This window comes from Apteryx mantelli, chromosome 2, assembly GCF_036417845.1.
Source record: "Apteryx mantelli isolate bAptMan1 chromosome 2, bAptMan1.hap1, whole genome shotgun sequence".
Taxonomy (NCBI): domain Eukaryota; kingdom Metazoa; phylum Chordata; class Aves; order Apterygiformes; family Apterygidae; genus Apteryx; species Apteryx mantelli.
Window position 1 is genome coordinate 150549395 of NC_089979.1, and position 25727 is coordinate 150575121.

Below are 25727 nucleotides of genomic sequence, written 5' to 3' on the forward strand. Positions count from 1 at the left end.
CACTTCTGTTGTATGATGCACCTGTACCTTCAGATGTTGCAACTCTGCCATTAAAGATTGACACTGTGTCTCAGTGAAACATATAATAATCTTGGCTTGTTTGTCTAACTAGCTGAGTTCCTGTACTAGCCTCTATCTTCATCTTCAGCTCAAAACCAAGTTTCTTATTTTTTCCTTCACCTTCAGAATAGAGCTCATCCTACCTAAAAGGCCAGTTCGTTATAACTTGTCCTCAGCTTTCACTCCATGTTCTTGGTGTTTGCCACCTAATACTCAGTTTCTCTCCAAATACTCAATAGTTTCTCCCACATTAACTCTCCCACATTTTTCCCATTAATTTGTACTTACGCAGCCAATAAAATCCATATAGTCTTTTCTTAATTGTTATTTAAAGTCTAGGCTTACTTCTGCGTGGATTAGAAAATCCAGTTTTCTGACCACTGACCAGCAAGTCTACCTTTCTCATTGTCTTCTCCCTTCCTCTACTTCCAAATAAAAATAAACCAAGCATCTTAACACATTATGTGTTCTTCCAATTTCTCAGAATATGCACTTACACAAGTTATTTTATTCACAGCTCTTACAGACTTACAGACACTAAATAGTCCAGGAGAAGAAACATCTAATTTGTATGCCGAAACCCAGTTCCAGTTTGGAACATATAAATACTAGCATAACAAATTTTTTACACCAGTAAAAATCAAAAAAAAAAAAAAAAAAAAAGTAATCACCTTCAGCACATCCATCACTTTGCTTCTTTCCTGAAATTTCCACTGATAATGAGATATTAATAAAAACTAATTTTAAGTACCAGATTCTATTCTTTCAATCCAAATTTACTAATGATTCTCAACTTCTTCACAAGGAGAAGACCTAACTATTGAAAGTGATCCAGTTCATAAATTCTAACACACAGAAATGAAACCAGAATACCATAAAAATACAAACACCATTGTAAGGTTTTTTAATTAATAAGCTAGAAGTATCATGTGAATTTGGTATTTTCTCCTGTATTCGGACTAGTCTTCTCTCATCTTCTGAATTTTCAGAGATGGCAAGAAAGTAAGGGCAATATCTAAGGAGTGACAGAAAGCTAAATATCAACTTTTTAACTATTTGCTAGTAGCATAGTTCAAAGGTTTTGTAACCAACAAGTCAATTTTTTATTTAACATACTGTCTTAATATAAGCATCATGAACATACCAACTGAAGGATGTCCTCATCTTTTGGCATAACACTAAGTTCCAATATGCTGCCACTGAAACAAAAAAAAAACACCACACATCAACTTTTGGAAAAGAATTTTCAATTCTTATTACAAAAAATGATCCATTAACTTCCATAGACCAAAACTATTCAAAAACTCCAAAATGAGCTAAGACAGGCTCAGCTATTCTGTCAAATGTCTTTACACAAGAGAAATAAGCGCTGGTTTCCATCATAGCATTAACAGTCTTTGCAAATATGAGTTGAACAGAAGCTTGACTGAAGAGTGCATCTGTGTTCTCAGTGAAACCAGTATATTAAGCCAATATACACATAAGTTGTCTGAGTCAGTTTTCTTTCAATATTTATTCTTAGAGCCATAAGTTACATTAGTTGTTTGAGGCTTCTCAGACAAAACAAAGCGACAAACCTGTGAATACAAGTAAAAATTCTTTTTTCCATTTCAAATTAAATTATGTTAGCATTCTTGAAAATTGCCAGAGAAACGTCAAGATAGCCATATTATGTGTACAGTAGAGCAACAGCAAGACAAACATTGACATATACCTCTCCACTCCAACCTCCTAATAAAATCAACTTAATCAGAAGTCATCTGTAAAATGGATGAAAAAATACTTGCTATTTAGCAGTGCTGAGTTTGTCAGAGTCTGAATTACTAAAAACAAAAGCAGCAGCAGCAGCATAAAGATACAATTAATTTAACTGTCCAGATTCCTGTAATTTAAACATACAGGCAAAATCAGAAAACAACATTTAAAATATACTGGGTAGCCAGAGTCAAATATTATAAAACAGTGAGATCCACACAGTTAATATGTATCAGAAAAAGTATTTTCACAAGCAGGAGAGAAGTATATACTTGTAACACTGGATGAAGCACTGCTGAGACAGCATCTGAGATAATGTAAAACTGTTTGCATTCATTAAATCCAGAGTGGAAGAGAGGCAGAGAAGGGCTACAAGGAAGAGCCCTTGTTAGGGGTAGTTTGTTTAACTAGCCACACGAAACAGAAATCAAGAGATTATGACTGCTATTTAGAAATCTCAGGTCACATGTCACATAAGGAAAAAGGATATTTAAACAAATTGACCAGTATCGGCACAAGAATGAAAGAATATAACCCAACTGAACAGACCAGACTAAAATTAGATATCCATGCTGGTCAGGGACAGTACAACGCATTTGCAGAAAACAGACAAAACCAGCCCATATGTGGGAGACCATTCAGCTTCAGAGCATGCAGTACATTCTACGCAAGCATCCAAAAAGACCTCAGTTTCTTATTTCAGCAGAGAGAAAAGTCTTTTTCTTGAAAACACGTGATTTGTTATGCTTTCATATATGAAAAATGTTCTTATTATGTGGTTCCTTTTCCATTTGTTACTGACCACAGACATAAGGCTGTGTTCCAAAATAGGAGAGTAAAGGATATTAGGTTTCACAATATTCTGAAATTATTATTCATGCAAAAAAGTACTTTCCAAGTTGTATAGATTACTTTCCTTTGAAAGTCAAACATAATCGATTCAGAAACAGATTAAATTTTTATTTTTCATAGCTGTGCACAGACATAAGTCTTCAAAAATGTTTTAAATATTTTTCAGAATACTGAATTTTAAGAAACACTGAAGTATTGAGTCTTATCTTAGATGTTTATTTACAATAACATTTCCAGTTTTGTCCAAAAGCATAAGCAGCAGAACTATTTTAAATGATTCTTTAAAAAGAGTATTATCAAGAGTTGGCTCTTTTGGCTAAACTCCTCTGCCTGGATATTAAAATACATAAGAGTTGTAAGACAAAAAGAATATGAGAGAGGCATTTAAGGCTTTTCCAATGAAGGCTTCAGATTTCATTCCTACATGTGGATAGCATGTATGTGTATATTTATTCATAACAAATCCTATTAGGCAATTTATGGTTTGATAACAACCAATGCTTAACTGCAGGATGAAGACTTCAGAAAGTCAAAAATTTTTTATATAGCAATACCCCTCTTCAAATACTTTTTAAATAAAGGAAGGTTACCTACTTATAATTCAACACAAAACAAACTATTCTCTTCAGCTAAGAAGCTGTACTCTTTTCATTATTTGTTTAAACAGATTAAGGCCACTTACATAGTTTAATACAATTCTGGTAGCCATCCAAAGAAAGGAAAGTGGTTCCACTCAGGAACAATGTTTTCAGCATCATTCAAATAAGTACTCAAGAAGGTTCTGCAGCCAATTTGAATCTTCCTACTTTTTTATTTTGCAAAGTGCTATCAGAATATTTTTCAAATTTGACACAAGGAACAAGGAATATTAGGCATTTTTGAGGACTAGTTCACTATAAAGTGTATGCAAATTATTAACTAGAAAGTGTTAATAAGAACCATCACACAGAGGAAGTGACAGCTTACACAAAAATATTAGATACAATAATATTGGATATTATAAATTTTCAGAAATCTCTGTATCATGCAAATGACTTGGTTTACCCATCATTTTTACAGTCAAATTTCAATTTATTGACTCAGAGGCATCAAAACTACAGCACTATGATGCACTATTATCATGAAGACTACATTTTGATACATTTTGTACTAATGAAGCAAAAAAATTCAATACATAAGCTCCGTACGTTTCTCAACAATCTCAATACTTTCAAGAAAAATTTGCAAAAGAAACAAATGGAATAGGCTTAAATTCCCACAATTCAAAAAAAAAGGGGGGGGGAAATCAAAATCTGTTTCTATTTACGGTTCTAAATAAAGCAAATTTACAGAGTTTATGTTAGTAATCAACGTATCTCCAAGTTGATTACATAAACAGATGAGAATAAAACCTTAATGGGCCAAACTAACAATGACTGGTAAAGAATAGGAAACCTGGACTTAAAAGTAATCTCAGAACTAGTCTTACAAAGAATAGTTCTTTCTAGAAATTCTACTGAGGTGTTTCCAGAGGAAATCATCGGCATAAATTGAACTTTGCTATCTCCAGCCAGAGCAAAATAGACAATGTTCTCCACAGCTTGAAAAATGCAACTTATATCTCAGAATGGAATAAAACAAAACACTTCAGTTATAGCCCATCCATAAATTCTAGAAATTCATGGGTATCTTTCATTTAAAGATCAGAAAGCATCCATTCGGATCTGGCTTTAACTATAAGCCTAAGTTCTGAAGTCTCTAGCATTATACAATGAGGGCAAACATCTACAATTCAACAACTTTCTAGAAATACAATGAACTGCTACGGAGATGGAACTGCTGGAATAACCTAATCAAAAATGCAGCAAGAACCAACTGAATCTAAGTTCAAAACAGCTGAGTGTGAGGGGGACTCTCTTATTAAAAGTAGCAGAAAATAACATATGTTGTATCGTTACTTAAAACTTCTCTGAAGATGATCAGAGAAATTATAAAAGAATAAGCATTTATAGTCAGCAATGTGTTTGAAATGGTAATTAAAAGTGATAATTAAAATACAGTAATTAAAATATCTAGAAAATTATGACACAACATACTGAGGCCATAAATGAAACTGTCTTTAGTCATGAATAAAGGAAATTACAATTTATTAAACAATTTATCCAGTCTTTCAAAAGGCCTTTCAGCAATTCTCTTGCACAAAGCTACTTAAGATATTAAGCTGTGCTTGATCAAAAATTAGCTAAGACACAAAACAGAATAAGAACTATGTCATTGGTTATTTTACATATTAAGAGCTTAAATACCTTCAAAAGTGAATTCATGCAAGACCAACATATCAAGAACTATTCAATCCAGTGATGCAGATATCAAGTTCATGAAATTCCTAAATCAGAGATTTCTGGAAAGTTGGATGCTATTAGCTGAGCAAATATCACTCTGTAGCTTCAGTGTTTGCATACTCTTATCCTAAGAATCCACTACTGGACCATATCAGAGAGGATACTTACTTAAATAGATCTTCACTCTGATTCAGAATGGCTACGCTGATGATATACACGTATTTAGCAAGACAAATATAAAGGTAACACAACCCAGCTTGCAGCGAAGGGGTACTAGCAACATAAGACCTTAGAAGAAAACAAACTTGATGTGCAGAACAAACTGCTTTGAGCTCAAGAATACAGTTTTCAAGAGAAGAAACAGAAAGTTCATTCTTTAGTCATATGAGAAACTGTCACATAACAGCCATCATTGTCTGTAAGCTACAAGGAAGATACACCTGACTAATCTGGAATCCACAAATTATCTTTATGAATCAGAATTAATATCTGTTGATCCTAAGAAGCTCAGCTGAAGACAGAAAATGGTTATATTTTCTGTATAGAAGACTCAACTTTTTTTGCACCATTTTCTGGGACGGACTTGGCCTTTTGCTGTGGTCTTCTATGGTTCAGGATGATGAAAGAAATTCTCATCCTTTAGCTAACAATAGTATCCCTTCCTCTTCTCTGAACTTATGGAAATCAGGGGGACAGAGGCAGCGGTGTGCTATATTGCTTCTCCTAGTTGCACTAGATAATCACTGATAAAACTGTCATTACCAATCCCCCCACGTCTCTCTGGCTTATCCACAGTGGGCACAGGGCTGCATTCTGGTGGGAAGGTTCACTACATACACAAAAGAGTCTGAAATAGTCTTTATTCATCACCTCTACCTAATTAGGTCACTGAAAGACGTGATCCGTTTCTCCGTCTTTCGGATTAAGGTAAAAGATTGCATTACAAGCCAAACAGGTACATCATCCAAAGTAAGGAACTATGTCCTCTGTCTTGAGTCAATAGTATTGACCGAAAAAACATACATGACTAGTGTTATATTCAGCCTTTTTACAGGTTACAAGAAAAGGCAGATTCCCTCTTTCCAGCCCTCATACAGAAAGTACTCATGGTCTGAAACGCCTTTGAGGCTACCTTGCCTATCATCCCTTTGGTTACGGAGCTCTAAAGTGCACTCCTGCTTTAAAAAACATTTACCTGGAACACAGGTATCTTCAATAAAATCTTGAATCAAGACTGCACTAAAGTAGGAAGGTCAGCATTTTTTATTTTCCTTAACTCTGACAGTAAGCATAATTAAGGATTAATGCATGGAGATTCACTAAAAATAGATTGTGGCACATGTGATGTATTCAGAAGACATTTTTCCATGCAGATCATAATACATCTTTTTTCCACATAACTCATTATTGTATTGGACTCTTGTTCCTCCAGAACAGAAATTGAGGCCAAGAAATTAGTAAAATCTGAACAGGATAAAAGACATAAAAATAAGTATCCAGATTTACCTATGGACATGATTTTACAAGCACTTGTGACTTGCAAGAGCAGTAAATATTACTGTTTCCTTAACATTGTACAAGCTTCCTAACTTGCTGCAATATAAAGAAAAGCGAGGATGAAGTGAAGATGTTTTGCCGGTATGCACTAGTATAAAATGCTTGCTTTACTAGATATACTGATTTTTAGTTATCAGATCTTCATAAGAAAGGTAGATTTTTCAGATTTTCTTTTTAAATAAACACGTATATGTGTATGTATGTACAACTAATCTGCCTGTTTTAAGTTTAGACACCTTTCTATAGCAAAGTGATTTTCTAACAAGGAACAAATACTGACATAAAAGGATGGTGATACAATTCAGCACACCCATTCTTACACTTTTCTCAGCATTGAATACATACACGAAAATAGAAATGCATAAAACTGCGTGTATAATATGGAAGATTTAAAAATACAAACAATGATATTTTCAGAATGACTATAAGCAGTAATTTCCTGCTTAGTAACAAAGTTTAACTCATAATTGAATACTAACATCTTACCTGTTTTGTATTAAAGCAATGACTTGAGAATATGTCTTTCCAATAACACTTTCTCCATTGACTTTTACAATTCTGTCACCTGTAAAGGGAAAAGTTACACCTTATTCAACTTGTCTAGATGGGGTTTTTTTGCTCATTTTTCTTTTATAAGTATGTATCTCATAATAATCAGGATAACCAATTTATTAAAATCAAGATTATTCTTTTAACAAAAAAAAAGAATGTAAAAGGTGCACAATACGATTACATGTAAACATATAAAGAATGCCAAGTTCCTAAACTCTTCCCAAAATGCGGTATCTCATTTTACGCTTCCAAATTAATCATCTAAAAACTCATAGAAAGAAAACCACAAGCAGGCATAAGCTATATCAGAGTATCCTGTCTTCAAAATAATGCTTTTGATGCATGGTACCACATACTGAAAACTCACCCTAATTCTTCTTAAGTGAATTACAGGTAAATACTTCATTACAGCACTTAATCACAAAACAAAGCCAAACATTAACTCAGGACACTGCCAGGTGTATCTGTATACTTTTCCTTTAATATCAGGAAATACTGCAGTTTACTGCTTCTTTCCCCTTTGATAAATAAAAGACAATTTGGAAGGTGCTCCAATTTCTTCCTTCCTCAGGATAATTTAAGTTGTTTCTGAGTCATTATTTGCTCTTCAAGATTCAAAATAACAATGCATCCTGGGCAGTGTAAGTGGCTACTTCTTGTCCATTTAGATCAATCTTTAGACCTGATATCACTTTTATCAGATTTCTCCAAATAGTTTGTTGCATCTTCCCCATTCATAACTTCATACATTCTTGGCATAAATAAGTGGCAAATACATCAATGAGGAGACACGAAGATCTTTGTGCTATGAGCTATTTCAGCTTTGGACGAAAAACCCATCCCATTCCTCCACCAGAAATGGCATTTATGTTATCACTAATCAGAAAAATCAAAAAACCCCTTGAATTTACTAATGAATAGAAAACGAACTAAAAGATTATAGCTCTAGGGAGCTCTGGAAGGCTGTTGGAAAAAGAACTGAAAGAAAGGACCCATACAAAGTGAACCAAAGGGAATGTTTTTTTTCAATGTAGCGTTAGAGATTGAAAGCCTTTTGTGCATTTTTGGTGTGATCATGTCAAAGATGAAGAAAAAGCAGTTCATTCTAAAGGCTCAGTCTGATTCAGTGGCAATAATGCTCTAAATGCAAGGACTATGGAGGTACTCTATTAGACTCCAGAGAGTTTCAGACCTACCCTCCCAAATGGGTCTGATGGCTGTTTTTAATTTGGTCTACACATATGATGTAATATAACGCAACCAAATTGCTGCAGTATTTGCAACTTTATAGAAGTTTATCTATTTCCTTTCATCAGCTGGTTACCATCCTTCTCATGAAAGAACTCTCTGTTTCATCTCTTGCTTTCTAAGGTGTTAAAGAAAGATTGATGGCAACCTTTAACGATTGCTAGCAATCTACATGACTGACAGGCATCTGAGACTGACAACAATCCTCACCCCAGTGTTGTACATAAACCCTATGTAATTAGGCTTAGAAGCTGGACTTCTATGAAAAAGTTAATTTTGAAATGCTCAATATCAAGCCAAAAGAAATCCTTTCAAAAAGTACGTTTGTATGGAAAAATCCTATGATTTACGCCAAAAAATATTCTCATTTGCAAGCTCTAAATTCAGTCCTGCTAGGTCATATGGCAAGACTTCCTCTGAATGTATCTGATCCTTCTCTAGAACTTAAAACTGTTTTTTCTCCCTGTACTGTTTTAGAACTCACCCGTGGATTTGGATCTTTACTCACTATTCCCATTGAGAAAACTTAACTAGGAACATCCTTAAAGTAGTTCATATTATCTTACTCATTCCTGTGCAGTTTTTATTTTTCAAAGAAAAAGACTAGGTTAAACAAAGCAGTGAAACAAGTCTACTTGAAGCATGCATCCAATGAACCAGAACCTGAAGCTGCCAGAACATTCAGGTGGGACACATTACAGAACTGGTTACATGAAAGAAGTGGTTGTAGGCAATGCTGCAAAATATAACTTTGCTCAGGTTCAGGCATATAGAAAGAGAAGGCCAGTGCTTGCGGTGGAAGAAAGGGCATAGAAGCATGAAGGCTTCTTCCTCATAGCTCTCAGGTGGCCCACTAAATACCTTTAATCAAACTAAAAACACTTAACCATCACCCACACACTTAAACCATCTCCCTTTCCGTACATGTTTTAGTCCTTTATATCCTTTGCATATATGTAAATCAGAGCACGAATATCAAGACTTGAGAAATGTGGGTTTGTTTTGGCTGTGCACGTTTCGATGTTTCTAAAACATTTTTGGAGCTCACAGATACATTCTTTTTAATGAAATACCTCAAACATTAAATATGGGGAATATGATCTAACTCTAAATCAGCTAAATTTACAAGAGTATTCAAAGATACTCGAAATGAATTATCTTACAATTAAAATATTGTACCCTCTTCCTCAAGTTTACAGGAGTATTGCAAGCTTTCTGGTGATTAACACACAGGCAAGCTCCTGAAACACTTAGTTTGATTCTGCATAATCAAGTTTGGGTCAAGACTGTCAGTGCTACAAGGTAAAGGGCCCTGCAGCAGTGAAATAAGAACCGACAAACACAAACATAACTAATAAACACACATAACAAACAAAACCCAACATAGCTAATCTAAATTCATATTAGATTTTCAAGTAATTTCTTTCCACTAGCATGACTATAAAACAAACCCAAGCTGGATTAAAAAAAAAAAAAAAGGAAAAAAAAAAGTACAACTGAATCTACAAACAAGAAATGTATACAGTGTCTGTATCAGAAGTTAAGCAATCTACCTCATCAATCATTCCCTGAGTGGTTTATAATGCAATTTCAAGATAGAAATATAGTAACATATCTCAATCTGAAGTTTTAACAAGAAATACGAACATGGCCTAATTAGATATAATGACTATCAGCAGTGTTTTTAAAAAGAACATATCCTGGTAATTTAAAATCTATTTTCCCATTTATTATTTGTTCTTGATTCTAGGCTCCTAAAACCTTTTTTATCCCTAAAAATAAAATATTGTCTGCAGATTTCATCTCTTTTAATTTGGCAAACATTGAACAGGGTAGAAATTAACACGGCTGCTTTGTACAGCTTCAGCATATGCTGTACTTCATCAGTCCAAAACATTTCTTTATATACTAGCATTAAAATAATGCTGAAAGTAAGCCTTCTCTGAGAAATTACATAAGGAGGAGTTAAAGGAAAAAGAGAGAGAGAGAGAGAGAGACACCAACCGGGAGAGAGACAGACAGTATGTCACACAGCTGTGACCTAGTATTGTTTCTAAATTGCTGATCGCATTGGTCTTCATATTTCTTTGGGAAGAAACATGCAAAAGTTATTCTACACCAGTCAAATGCATGTACGCAAGTTTTTTCAAAAGAAAATATCAACATTCCATTACTGACACAAATACAACCCCCTCATGTAAGTTTTACCATATTTTTAAGATAGAAATCCACATTTGTAATGGTATCTACCTATGTAACTTACTGCTTTATTACTTGTAAAACTACCCCTCCTAGCACAGCTTTCTCTTCAGCACTTAAGTAGAAGTGTCACGAAGTACATGGCACTTCACAAAAAACAAGCTTTCTGCTCCAAGAATGATAGATTAAATCAGATAACCAAACAAAATTTGACTAGAAGAGACAAAGCTGGATTGGTCATATTTAATTTAAAGGAGGTAGAATATGGAGGGACAAAAAACCTGAATGTTGTGGGGTTATCAATTTGTCCACGAAGCACATGAAATAGGAACTTACCAGTGTCATGTTCATCTCTTTTCTCTTTTTCCTCACATATTTTATTGCATTTTTTTTACTCCTTTTTTTTTTTCTCTTAAGAAAGGCACTAAGATTTTTATATATGTGTAATATATAGTACCTCCTGAGGGAATCCAATCGTAGGTGGCACTTTTGGGATGAAAACCACAGAATGACAATTCAAAAAGAAGGGTTTCAGACTTTTGAAGGAAAGATGAAGGTTTAGTGGAAGACACATAATTATATGCAAGTTTAAATTGTATGTGTCTTAGCATGTGACTTTACATTATGTAAGTCAGTATTATAGAAGAACAGTACCTGTGCACAGTCCAGCTTCAAAAGCAGGTCCACCCTCTTTAACTTGTTTAACAAATATGGTATCCACTGGCTCCAGTCTATTTCTTTGTTTTCCTGAGGAAGAAAGGACACTTAATTATACTGCATTACAATGTTTTTATTTTAAAGAGCTCTTCTGAAGCGTAAGCCTGCCATATTCATTGTTGCATTAAATACCAAAGTCCAATTTGGGGAGGAAGGAGAGGAGAGGCAAGTAGTCCTAGAGATGGCATTTCCTTTCACTATACTAAAGATCTTTTAGGTGCCTGAAAAAGAAAAATCAAACTTAAACTTTTAACTATGTCATAATAAATGATACTTTTCAGTTTAATTTTATCATCTCATTGCTATTTCATCCTCATACAATACATACATATACAATTAAAATTACTCCTTTCTTTTCCAGACACCTATCTAGGATGAGATATAAAACCAGACAAACTGAAGAAGAATCAGTAGTGCAAACTGAAAAATAAAATTTTACAAGCTTTCTCTAGATGGGGTAGTCTTTATTAGGTTCCTCATGCAATCATAACTAAAACTGGCACTGCTGATAAAACCAACACGCTTTGAAACTACAGTATTAGGTTCTAATCACTTCTTTACTGACTAATCTTCAATTTAGACACAAATGGAGGTGCTTTTGAAAACATTTAAGCTACAGCTCAAGTATTCCATTGGGTTATGTTTACTAAGTCACGTTGTCTTCTTCAATTACTTATGGAATATAAATAAGGTGTGCTCCACCCCATATGCCTCTTTTTGTTTGATTTCCATATGAGAAAAGCTCCTTATTTTTAGAATTTTAATAAACTGTAGCAAACCAGGCTCCCCTCTGAATTTATTTCACATTTTTCAAATCCAGTTTTTAGCCTAATGCCTTCATTTTGCAGACTGCTCAGTGTCTGCCATCTTACCAAAACATAGTTAAACAAAATGGTTTACTCTAAATGACCCGCTCAAAATAACTCTAGATTGGTACAGAATAATCAGAAAGTTGATTTGTTAGAATCAGGTAGCTATTATATACAACATAACTGAATTATAAATCAGAAAAATCCAGATGGCTGCTCAGTCCCCAAATACTTTAAAATTTGATTTGCAGGGCACAGCTACAAGATATACAAAATGTTCTTTGTGAAGCAAAACTCGTATCTGTCATTTTTAATCTCCTGATTTTAATAGACACTGAACACTTGATAGGTCTTATCTTTTAAGAGGCAGCAATGTTTCAGCAAGTTTAGATGAGCTCAAAGAATAATTTACTCAGATGCCATGGACAAAAGGTTGCTCACCTACTTATAAGGGTGAACAGTTAAAATGTGACCATTCATAGTACTGCCTAACATCATTCCCAGGGTTGCCACTTAATTCTCTTACTGAAAAGACACCTAATCCCCCAAATGAGAAGCAAATGAAAATCATGGAGCTCCCAGTATGCACTGGCACATTTAATTTACAACACTTAAAACAATATCTGTAACCCCACATCAGGCCCTATCTCAACTTTCTTTAGAAAACGTCAGTTAAAGAGGATTAATGGCCTACAGCAATTTGTGTAACACTCCAAAGCTTTTTCCATACCTGAATACACAAAGCAAGAGGTCAAGCAGACAGATTACTCCCATCTGATACCAAACACAGCATACCTATACTGCAGTTACCACTTCTCTCAATCAGAGAAGAAAAATCGCACTAATTTCCAGAGACCAGAGACCAAAGGCTTCCCTGAACTCCTGATTTCTGATCAACATGTCAGCAATGTCCTGGCAGCTGCACAAGGAGCTTCCTCAACCCCACCTGCAACCACTTCAGCTTTGCACTGCTCTTTGGTGGACTAAGTCCCAAAGTTGATTGCACATTAAACCTGGTTCTTTGTCACTCATCCTTCTTTCTACAAAGGTGAAACACCACCCTACAGTTTAAGATCAAATTAAGGGCACAAAAGGAAGAAGAAAGCTTTATCATCTTGTTTACATTTGCAGGTTTATTTTACACCTCTGTAATATCCCATATACAAGTAAAGACAAGAAGAAATATTGGGATTCCCAAGCTTTGGTAGAGGAATGCATATTCTTCATTTCTCCTTGGTCTTTTACTACTTGGATACAACCCAAAACTTCTTTCAGTAAGCATATAAATGAGCTTTCTAGAATGTGCAGCCTCAAAGTATATGTTTATATTTTAAGTTTGAAACTCAAGCATAGCTAAACAATATTTTCTTTCTGACAGTAGCAGCTAATGATACTCTCTTCAGACCAGCTGAGGGAGCATAAATATTGCAGACGTGCAGTTGATCATTACTGAAATATGTTCTAGGTAAAATGGGCAATCTAATAACTTATTTCATTTCTCAAGATTTAACAATTATTACACATCATTTTAATAAATTGTAAACAAAGGAATAGATTTTAGAAGAAAATGTTATAGCTGTAACAACATTTGAGTATGACAGTTATTTTCTTCATATTGTCACACATGAAGGTCAGGTCACAAATTACACAAGAGCAGAGCAAGCAAAAACCTGAAATACTAAACAAGGCAGCTTGCTTGTCACTGTTACTGAAGCCCAATTAAAATATTTGGAAATTGTTGGTTAAAGTTACTCTTGCTGAAGTCATGACAAATTGTTGTCTGGCAAGAATTAAGCTAGGAGATGGAAATCATGTGTAATGGAACAATAATAAAGCCAGCCATGCATTTTACATAGCACTAATAAACAACACACAGCTAAGCTGTAGAAGAGACTACACGGTAAGTATTACTTACTAAGTGCACACTATTTTTACAGTGTGTCTGCATTCACTTAATCATCTTTCTTCATAATAGTGCTTTTTGTTTAGGGAGCAATATCTAATAAGCAATTGGAAAGAATTAGTACTTCTGTCACATAAATCTGTTATATAGAACAACTATCTGTGGCTTAGATCTAAATATTTGGCTATTAGTGAGAAAAGCTTAAAGCAGTTCAGTTACAAATCAACATTTAAATAAATTTCACAAATGACAATAAAAGATTTTTTATTTTCACTTATTCTATGCTACTCATTCTAGAATGATTTTTAAGAGAGATGCATTTTAGCATAGCTCTTCACTCAGATCATGTAAGGAGCTTGACACACTCGCTACATACTCATTCACCCTCTCTCAGAGCTTACACTTATTGTGCTGTCCGCTAAATGCGGTCACAGCACTGTCACTAGCACCCAACTCCTCTGGGCACATAAATGCCTGGAGTAAAACAGTGCTTTAAAACACAGAGAGATAGCCTTGAGTTTTGGAGTAATGCTTGGATGCTGGTGACATCTGAACCAGTAATATAGTGCAACCTACTGTAGCCTAATATAAACTCATCATTTACCCTCCTGAACTGGGTTAATAAAACTACCATTAACATGAATAAAAATAGTTCAGGCTACCAATGGAGGAAAGATAAGGCTTCACTGCATTCACTTCAATACGGCCTCGTTTGGACGTGCACCTATCCTGCCTTTCACTGGTTTACTTCAGTCATGCAGCAGATGAGACTAGTCTACTACAGCGGCTTGCTGCGTCAGTGACAAGCATTGCGTTGCAGACGACTGCCGAATAGGAAAATTTCCCCCAAACTTTCAATTGCAAGTGAAGAGCAGGCCATCATACACGTGAAGAGGAAAAGGCAAAAAGGCAAGGTGATGGGAGCACACTCACACAAGCCAGGAAGCAGTTCAGACATACAGCACAGCTTCCAGGAAAAAGCATTTCATATATATTTAATTTCTCCAGAAGCATAGCTGTAACAGAGGCGTAGTCTCACAGAAGAGTAATAAAAAATAGAAGCATATAAAGTCGTTACGTACACGTTAAATCACCAGAAACTGAAAAACAGTCCATAAAAACAAAATTGTCCCTAATCAGTCTTGTATGCACATGAAAGTCTCCAACCTGAGTAAACAGCCACCAGTCAGAGCAAGTTAAACCTTACATTAATGTTGAAGCAGTAACGGAGCTTTGCTAACAGAGCAGCTTAGATACCCCCTGCAGTGCAACCACTCCCTCAAACGATGATACTGCAATGAAGATGTGACCTTAGAGAAGGCAAATCAGTGTCTAAACTTCTACTTCAGGGAATCAGTATCACCAGAAATAAGGTAATGAAAATGAACCACCAAGTATTTAGAAGGCTTCAGGCAAAAATTCATTGGCTTAAACAAGGATAGTATGGAATCAGCAGTCCTTAAAATGAGGTCAGTAGTCTAAACAACTAAGTTAAGAAAATGGTCTGAAGCAGCTAAAACAACATCTTCAATCAAATGTGAGACAAATAAAGAAAAGCAGTTTATTGCAACAAGCAGGTTTTTCCTAGCCAACATAAGTTTTTCTTCATAATTATATGCAAATCTTGTAATTAGCCAGCAATTTTCAACCCAATAATACTAATTGCTACCTTCAATAACCAGCAAGATCAAAGTAGAAAAGAGTAGTGTATCTTGCTTCAACTGTTCTTCAGATGAACGTCAAATAAAATTAAGGATTTCTTCATAATACAAACACTTGTCATCATTTATGATCTAACCTTTATACTATCTGGATGTACTAGCTGAAACCCTGTGAGTAAACACCACCTTTAGAGCCTGACAACGGAAAATAAGTTTCACTTTGTAAAGTTCAAAGGAAGCTTTCCTGACAAATTTCAGAGATGCCAGAAGCGAGACAGAGGAGCAACATTGCATATGTTGGGCTATCACAGCTATCTTTGCAAAATAATAAAATTCTAATACAGTCATTTCTCCCCAGTGAAGGGGAATATTCCAAAAAAAGACTATTTGGAAACAGAATAGTGGAATTAAATGTTGCCAGCATTTATGATTTATTTACACGCTGGGGGGGAAGGGAGGGAGGGGAGGGAGGGTCTTGCACAGCAAAACCTCTCCTACTTCCCCAAAACCGGACACTGAAATTTTCATTTACGAAGCAAAAAAGACTGATTTTATCCAGATGCCGATTCTGGCATTGTTCCCTAAAATGTTAGTTTGGAATACTGCTGCTACAAGTGACATACCAAGTATTGTATAAAGTGTTGTAACCTTGAATTTGTATTTTAAGCTACTCTTTGCAGACCAATGTTATTATATTGTACTATGATTTATTTGCAAAAGAAAATGACATGGCAGAAGTAATATTATCAAACCTAGCAGCACACCATAAGATAGTGAGAATCACATCACTTTTATGTAGTCATTAACCTTCTGATATAAAACTCAGCCAGATAAAAACTGAGTCCTAAAGACTACACAAACAGCATGTCTCTGACAAAGAACTTTTTTTTTTTTGCTTCAAAATGTAAAAGTTATGACTTACTTGTATCTCTTCCTTTCTTTCTGACCTGCAGAGCACAAGTCTACAAGGGTTCAGGATCACAGTAAAATATGTACTTTCTTATAAAGTCTCTCCCAAGAATCTACTTTTTAAAAACATGCTCTTTCTCCTCTTCCTAGAGGAACAAAATCCTTTGCTCAGTGATTCTCAACAGTGCTTAGAAATCCTAATAACACAAGAACTGAGTAATTGCTACAGAGTTTTGTTAACATTATACAGAATCTTTTTTGAAATGAAAATTTAAAAAAGAGTGGAGGAAAAAAGGAAAAGAAAAAGCCTCAAATATCTACTTAAAGAACAGAACAGCTGAAAGCCACAGTCCTGAGTATTACTCCTGCCCCTTTGCTCATCAGGTAGCAAGGGAGACTTTCATTTACATATTGTACAACCACTGGCCCCGTGGAACAGCTCAATGGTTAAATTAAGAAAGGCTTTTAGGTCTTTCTTTGACTCAATATTCCTCTGAGCATGCAGACCTGCAAAGTCATTTTTGGATATTCAAGGCATTTGCACTCCATATGGCTCACCAACGCAGAACAGCACTGATTCCTGGGAAGCCTGTCAGGCAAAGGAAGGAGAAATACTTACAGCTACAGTGGGATAAATGTTTCTAAATGATCACAGAATTGATATTTGTGATATTAATATTGAAGAAAAGGCTCAGTTAGTACATAACTGAAATGTAACAACAATCTGCCTCACTACATGTAAGTGACATTTCTAGACTGTATTTTGAGAAATCAGTTGTGGTTTGTAAAGTAAAATCACAGGATATATTTAAAAGGAAAACTGACCTTGTACACAAATCTGTGCCTTTTTTTTTTTTTTTTTTTTTTTTGAGTACAAAATGACAAAACACTTTGCAAGGTTCCTGTATGATAAGAACTGCTACACTGGTTTCCATAAAAATGTCATTTCATCAACACAGGAAAATAAATTATCTACTTGCCTATTTGTAAAGTCAGCAAAGTACCAACTACATGCTACTGCTACTATATTCAAGAACCTTCATCTTAATGGAAGAATTCAAGCAATGTGATTTGGGGAATGGAGGAAGAAGAAGGGAAAGAAAGCTATTTCCTTTTTCAGAAAGATGCATTCTTTCTAATCCATGGAATTCAACCTAGCTGGATTGAAACCTGTCTGCATATTCAATTCAAAACAAATGGCAATATTCTTATTTCCACTTTCATCAAGAGGTGGTTAATAGATTGGAAAATGGTAGAATTATTATAGAGCTGTGTTCCCAAGAAATATTCTCTTTTTCTATCTAACCCAAATTTTGTCTGGAAGAATATACGGACTCCAAACAGAAGTAATGGTAATCTTACAAATCAGAATGAGATATATTGCTGCTAGATGGACCATCAAATCTCAATACAAAAAAGTAGCACTCTCAGTAATTTAATCAGCCACAATCAAACAAACAAACAACAATAACAAAAAACAAACAAATAGAAAAAGCTTTAGCCGTTAAGATATTTGCTTTGAATACAGATTTGCATATCTAACTACTAGGTTTAATAAGACAAAAATTTGCTAATCATTTCCCAAGCTACTCACAAAGATGTTGTTGAAAGTACAGTATAACTTAGGTTTATTAACAAAGGTTTAATTTAATTAAACATAAATCAAGAAATTGTTGGGATTATGTTTAACTGAGAGAGTCAAACTAAAGACAGTTTTAGATTTTATAATCTGCAAACTGAATTTCACACATAGTGAGCATTACTCCACTAGCAATCCATTACAGAAAAGGATGCCCAAAGGCCTCACCCTTGCCCCAACAGAGCTTATTTTACCCATTATCAAGCATGAAGCAACACACCAAAAAACACTAAGTAAAAAACAGTGCCAAGGATGAGTCTCTAAAAGAGGATGGTAGCAAGTAAAATAGTGCTGTTAGGTCACTCAGCATAGAAACACCTTGCATTCAATCCTGTGATACAGCAAAAGTACATTCTCTTATTACTTAAAACACCTCTGTAATTTTGATTGGCATATCTTCTCTTCCTTATTTATCTTTTAAACTATTTGATTAATAGACCCTCACCTCCACCTTCATGGGGAGCAGTGAAAAGGAGAGAGGAGAGAGAATCAGTAATCCGGCATTTTTATGAAAACTAGGTGACACTGAATTTCAACTTAAATACAAAAAAGTGTATTTCCCCATTGCATTATTTGGAAATATTAGCTTATGAAAATTTTTTTCAATTCTCTCAAAGCTAAAATGAAAACTTTCCAAGTTTCAAATTTAACTGATGATTGAACAGTCCACAGTATTTACTTCAGGTCTTAGACAAGCCTAAAACTTCTTTTCACAAAGCCACTCAATTTACTTCTGTTGCAGTGAACTCACAGACTCCCCCCTAAATCCATGGAAACCCCTTGTGCAGCTCTTAGCAGCAATTTTATTAAAAGTCAGAGATGATTTGAACCCAAGAGTAGTCACTGAGATGTTACAAGTTGGAAGGCCACTCTGCTAGATATTCTGGGCATACTTTCAGAGAACAAGAGAAATTATTAGGCTCTGATATTGAAGGAAAAAATAATCTAGCCCCATTTTAGCATTCTCAACTTTTACAGGCTAACTAATGAGAAAGTTGAATTAAAATTTCACAAAAAAGGACAATTTTCTATGGCACTATCCTAAAGCATTAGTGTTATCTACCTCTTTTCTCTTAGTCCTATTCCATTATCGTATATCTGAGAATACATCATCCCAGCAATCTGTAACCTTTCTAAATATTTGCTTTCATAATCATTCTCTTGTCCCTTATCTACCTTGTTCCCATCTTCACAGGCACAATTAGTTTACTTCATAACAGACAGAGCTTTGATAGCTGATGATGTTAGAAAACATGGAATTAAATTAAATCTTGGGAGAACACAAACTGCATTACACAAATCAGTCTGTGTTTGCAAAATAAAGCATTAAAACCACATGAAGCCTATATAAAGAGCAGTAAGGAATAAAAGCCTTTCCCACATTTTTTCCATGCTTCCCCCAGATGTTCTACAATGTCAAACCAGACTTGCACAGAGCTGAATCAGCTAATAGATCTGAATTTTTAGCTTAGATAAATTAGAGATAAAAACTTAAATTCATAGTTAGGCATGTAAAAAAAAAAAAAGTTTGCTGATCAGAATTTAAAAATCTAGAGATCTCAGTGAAAATGTTTGGAGTCTTGTTAGGAAGCGCATACTGATTACAGTATCTACAGACAAGAAGACTAAGCAATAAACCTAATTCAGCTTTCATATCTATGGGAAGATAAGAAGCTGCTAGATGCATAGATACTTCTACACAGAAACAGGAAATGAAGTCAGAAAAGTGAGAACCTCATATTAAAAAGTATGACACTACACTATAATGATACTAGATTTCCACATTTTGATTTATGTATCAAACATAATATAGATTAGTCCTCATATGAAAGATGAAACTACTTTCAGAGACTATTATTGGATGCTTATCATTGTTGATTTAATCATGATCCACAAGCCAAACATTTCTGAAGGAAACATTATTTTAAAGCAACATGAAAGAAATGACCAATCCATCTACATACTAACCTTATATTTTAACAACTACAGCTTCAAAGTGTCTTCATAAAAGACATCGCATTCATCATGTCAAATGCACAATGAAACGGCTCTAAGGAAGATGACTTTCTCCTTCACCATTTACACCCTGTCCCATCATCCAAGCCATTAATGAGGATGTTAAACAGTATTGGCCTCAGCATTGACCCCTGGGGTACTCCACTGGTGACTGGCCTCCAGCTGGACTTCTTGCCACTGGTCACAACCTCTAAGCCTGGCAGTGCAGATGCTTTTCAACCCACCTCACTGTCCACTTGTCCATCCCATGCTTTGTCAGTGTGTCAAGTTATGGGATGTTATGGGAGAGAGACAACATTGAAAGCCTTCCTGAAGTCAAGGCCAACAACGTCCACGGCTCTCTCCCCATCCACCAAGCCACTCATCTCCTCTCAGAAGGCTAGGGGGTTGGTCAGCCATGATTTCCCCTCATGAATCCATGCTGACTACTCTCCATCAGCTTCTTGTCCTTCAGGTGTTTGGAAATGGTTTCCATGGTTATCTGCTCCATCGCCTCCCCAGGGACTGAGGTGAGGCTGACCTGCCTGTAGTTCCCCAGATTCTCCTTCCTGCCCTTCCTGAAGATAGCAGTGACGTTTACTTTCTCCTAGTCCTTAGGAACCTTCCCCAGTTGCCATGACCTTTCAAAGGTTATTGAGAGTGGCCTCACAGTAACGTTGGCCAACTCCCTCAGCACTCATGGGTACATCCCATCAGGTCCCATGCCCTTGTTTATGTCCCGTTTGTTTAGTATTCCCTAACCTGATTCTCCTCTGCCGAGAGCAAGTCTTCCTTGCTCTCAGGGACCTGGAATTCCAGAGGGTAAGAACTACCAGTAAAGACCAAAGTGAAAAAGGCATTGAGTACCTGAGCCTTTTCCATGTCCTTTTTCACCAGGTCCCCTGCCCTATCCCGCAGCAGGCCTGCGTATTCCCTACTCTTCCTTTTGCTGCTTTTGACATCTCTTGCCAGATTCAACTCTAGGTAGGCTTTGGCTTCCCTAACCCCAACCCTACACACTCGGACAGCGTCTCTGAACTCCTCTTAGGTCACCTGTCCCTCCTTCACCTTCTGCACGCTTCCTTTTTACGTTTGAGTTTTGTCAGGTGCTCCCTGTTCATCCATGCAGGCCTCCTGCCACCTTTGCTGCCCTTTCTGCTCGTTGGGATGGACCATTCATGAGCTTGGAGGAGGTGATTCTTGAAAATCGACCCGCTCTCCTCGACCCCTCTTCTCTCCAGGACCGTCTCCAGGAGGATTCCTCCAAGCCGATCTCTGAACAGTCCTGCTCCCCTGAAGTCCAGGGCTGTGATCCTGCTTTTTGCCTTGTTCCCTTCTCTCAGGATCCTGAGTTCCACCATCTCATGGCCACTGCAGCCAAAGCTGCCCTTGACCTTCACAGCCCTGACCAGTTCTTCTTTGTTTCTAAGTATCAGGTCAAGCAGTGCATCTCCCCTTGTCGGCTCCTTAATCACATCTGTCAGGAAGTTTTTAATCAACGCATTCCAGAAACCTCCTGGATTGCCTGTGCCTTGCTGTGTTGCCCTCCCAGCAAATACGGGGGTGGATAACATCCCCCATGAGGACCAGGCCCTGTGAACATGAGGCTTCCACCCATCATGTGGAGAAGGCTTCATCTTCCACTTCTTCCTGATCAAGTGGTCTATTGCAGACACCTACTGCAACATCACCAGCATTGGTCAGCCCTGTAATCCTGATCCGCAAGCTCTCAGCTGGCTCCTCACGCATCCCCAGGCAGAGCTCCACGCGTTCCCACTGCTTCCTCACATAAAGGGCAATTCCCCCTCCTCGCCTTCCCAGCCTGTCCTTCCTAAAGAGCCTGTGTCCATCCGTGGCAGCACTTCAGTTGTGTGAGCTGTCCCACCACATCTGTGTGATCCCCATGAGATCATAGCCCTGCAACTGCACACAGATCTCGAATTCCTCCTCTCTGATTCCCACATGGTGTGTACAGACGCTTCAGAGGAGCACCCAGTCGTGCCAATTTCCTGGAAGATGCATGAGAGCTCTCCCCATGATGCTGTCCTGAAGAAACTCCCTTATTTATGGGCATGAACTCGAGGTGGTTCCCTTCTGTCCTTTATTATTGACCATAAGGTCTCTCTTGACCACACCACCTTGAACCCTTTGCTCGCCAACCTGATTCACCACTTCCCTCACTTGATTGTTGGTCATCGTCTCCCTCCCCTGCCATTCCTAGTATAAATCTCTCCTGCTCTCCAGGACAATTTTGCAGTATCTTTTATTCTAAACTCCTTGGAAATTTACTGCCTATTGAAGACAAGATTACCCAAGAGCATGATCTAGATGTATAGTGAAAAAGTAGCACTAAAAGTCTATCTTGGAACATAAAATTAGATAGATATTTCATTCACTGTTAGAATACAGCAAACCTGGTACATGCTTTTATCTCATGCACTCTAGACTTGATTAGGTACTCAGGTCCTTTAAAAATAATTTTCAAGTGCTCTCAATAAAAGGCAATAGTAAAAGGGATGATATTCTCCTCCTACGCTGACCTGTTCAAATCTACAAACGCTGAACTTGACAAAAACTCTTAATTTTTAAAGATAAGTTTAACCTGTGAAAAAGGCAATTAAGAAAGTGCAAGCAAGTAGAAGATTTTCACTCAAAAATGATACCAAGAAAACTGTCAGTTTTGCACTGGCACACATTGCTTCATAAAAATGAAAAGCTCGAATCCCCTTAGTTTAGTCTTTGATAGAGGAAAGCACAAGTGAATTATTGTCTGCAGACTTCAAAAGAAAGTTAACAATTAAACCATATTAATGATAAATAAAACACAACTTCACACTGGAAAAAGTTTTCCAATTCAATTTGAAGAAAAATACATAATGTTTGCCACTAGACGGCTCCTCTGGATGACAGACAAAGCTTTATACCCTTTCCTAGTAATATGCTCTCCCTCAAGCTGTTGAAACAACTGAGGCATTAGCAATGGGAGACCCCTGCAGCTATCAGACAAATACATAGGCTTTTGCAATTCAGAAGGAACTCTGCCTAATTTTCCCATGTTAAGTACTTTAAGAATCCTTGTGATAATCCTTCACAGAACTTCTGGCACATCTGCTTTTACTAAATTAACATGATGTTTGTGAATATGAAAAACGAGATAAATGCTTTTCTTGATTTTCTCCTCACAAACTAACTATTCCCCTCATTTGGGAACAAGAACAACCTTCAGCAATGCAAATAGAAACAGCTTCATTTCCCCCCCTTCCCCCCCCCCAAAGATCTCGCTTAATGTTGAGAAAAGTCTTACACTTTTTGTTCCATTTTGCTATTTTTAACATACGACATATGAAACTGATTACTTAATTTCTATTTACACCTATTCCTCCCACCTAATAGTGATTCCTTCTCTTTCCAAAAAGAGCACAAACCCAACTCTGTCCTGCTAATTAGAATATTTTTCTTTCCAGAGCATGTTTTGTGCCCTCTGATCTATATTTCAAGGCGCACAACATACTACATTACAAATAAGCAATAGCTATGATCCATAGTTTAAGTAGCTAACAAAAATTTCTAGAAAAGAATCCTGCTGCCACCTGCATAGTTCTCACATCGAGCCAAGCAGATGTTTGTTTACTGCTGTTCCTCTACTTAAAACTACACCTCAGATGAACACCTTAGATAAACAGACCCACATTTGCATCTCTAGTTAATCAGGCTTTTCCTACGACAAGGATACTTCTTCTCTAAAATACAAGCTATATTTTCCATGCTCGTTTTGCACAGAGGGATTGCCTCCCCTCCTGTCCTAAACCAATCTCCCTTTTCCGCCAGTCAAAAGGGAAAAACGAGGTAGCAAACTTGGAGGGGGAGGGAAAGGGGTGGTAATGAGGTGTATGAAGAGATTGAGTTTCACTCTCTTAACAAGCAAGTGAAGACTACTGAGTAAGACCGGGAAAATGAGATGCAGGAATTCATCTACTTCACCAAAAGACAAATAAGGAAATTTAGTTAAATCCTATTTCCAAGAATGCTTCAAATATATCATAGTTGCACAAAAGCCTGAAACAAACTTCTGAGGTGTTTTCTGCCTTTGAACTAAATGAGATTCTTAAAAAGTATGTTGAAACCAGGTACAGTTTCATGCTACAATATAAAGCAGATTCTAATGCACTAGTAAAACTAGCACTCACTCTAGGCAGTTTCTGAACAAAGGTATCTATACTCAGACAGACCTATCTTAAGAATTGCACTGGAAAAGTACAAAATGAAACACTGTATATTACATTCACTTACACTGGAATTAATCCTAAATCCTTTGCATATCTTACAGTTATCACAGAATGGGAAAATAGAAAGCGGGATTGGGCTTTCTACCCGAAAACCTAACTTCCTCACCTAAATCAACACATTTGTCACCCTTTAAGGGAACAAAGAGATATCAGAGAAAAAAGGAGCATGGAAGAGATAATAGCTAAATGCCAAAGAAGAATTTAAATTAAGCAGGACTGAGATGTGTCTCCAATTTTAAAAATTAAGCTAATTAGTTAATTTAAAAAAAGAGAGCAGACACAAGCAACATGCAAGGGAGAAAGCTATGAAAAAGGAGGTAAACTGGCAGACATAACCACAGAGTGATTTTTTTCCATCCCTCCTAAATCAAGTGCAAGATACAGTTTCATTCATACATCTTATTTGACATCCCTGAAACATGTTTTATGGATCTCTTTAATAGGTACATAAGAGTGACAAAGTACTGAAACTGATGCATTAAGTTAAATAAGTACCATTAAAATACTGAGGAAAGTATAACTAGGCTAACAGGGCTAAGATTTTTTTTTTTTTTTTAAATGATCAGGATCAATACTAGCTATTTATATAGCCATGTGTTGCTTTTACTAGAACAAGTTGCAATAGAAATCAAAATTCGTACTGGTTGCTCTTAGGTGCACTGTCCAGTGCCTTTTTTAATATACAACTATATCTATTAGGCTTAAACCCTTCACAATACTTTGCACAGATGAACTGTAGGGCCTGTATGTGGATCAAATTCAGAGTGTGGAACTCTGGCGCTAAAATGGTAACACAGCTGGTTTCTTGCCGTCTTATCAGACATGTGACAAAGTGATATGTGGGGCATGGAAGTGATCCTACATGTTCTGTAGTAAACTTAGAAATCATACAAACACATACACAGAACAAGTGAATCTGAAACACGGATATTTTCTTTCTTTTGCTTCAATGCCATGAAACTCAAAGGAGCTTGATGGTCATACTTCGTAATTTTAATGTTTCATACTCTTACATAACTACTGAAGTGTATTACATAGCAGAAGATAAACAATAAACATATTAGACATGTGGAAGAAAAAACAAAACATACCTCCTCTATTTCCATTCTCTTCATCCTAAGGGAAAAAAAAAAAAATGCACATTAAGAATACACTCAATGAAAAAATGCACAGATACCTACAGGTTATGAAGGTTTCATGTGAATTTGTAAGAAATCTGCATTCTGATATTTCACCCCCTTACACAAATATTCAACATTACAGT

General features: G+C 36.3%; 1 protein-coding gene across 1 annotated transcript in view; it reads right to left on the reverse strand.

The window, feature by feature from the left end:
* Window positions 1-25727, reverse strand: part of LOC136991339 (rho GTPase-activating protein 21-like) — a 37410-nt gene that overhangs the window by 6830 nt on the left and 4853 nt on the right. Inside the window, exons 3-6 of the mRNA XM_067292197.1 lie at window positions 25555-25579; window positions 11199-11291; window positions 7032-7110; window positions 1205-1259 (exon numbers count right to left, since the gene is read on the reverse strand). Of these exons, the coding sequence (XP_067148298.1) occupies window positions 1205-1259; window positions 7032-7110; window positions 11199-11291; window positions 25555-25579 (252 nt within the window). The remainder of the gene's footprint in view (window positions 1-1204; window positions 1260-7031; window positions 7111-11198; window positions 11292-25554; window positions 25580-25727) is intronic.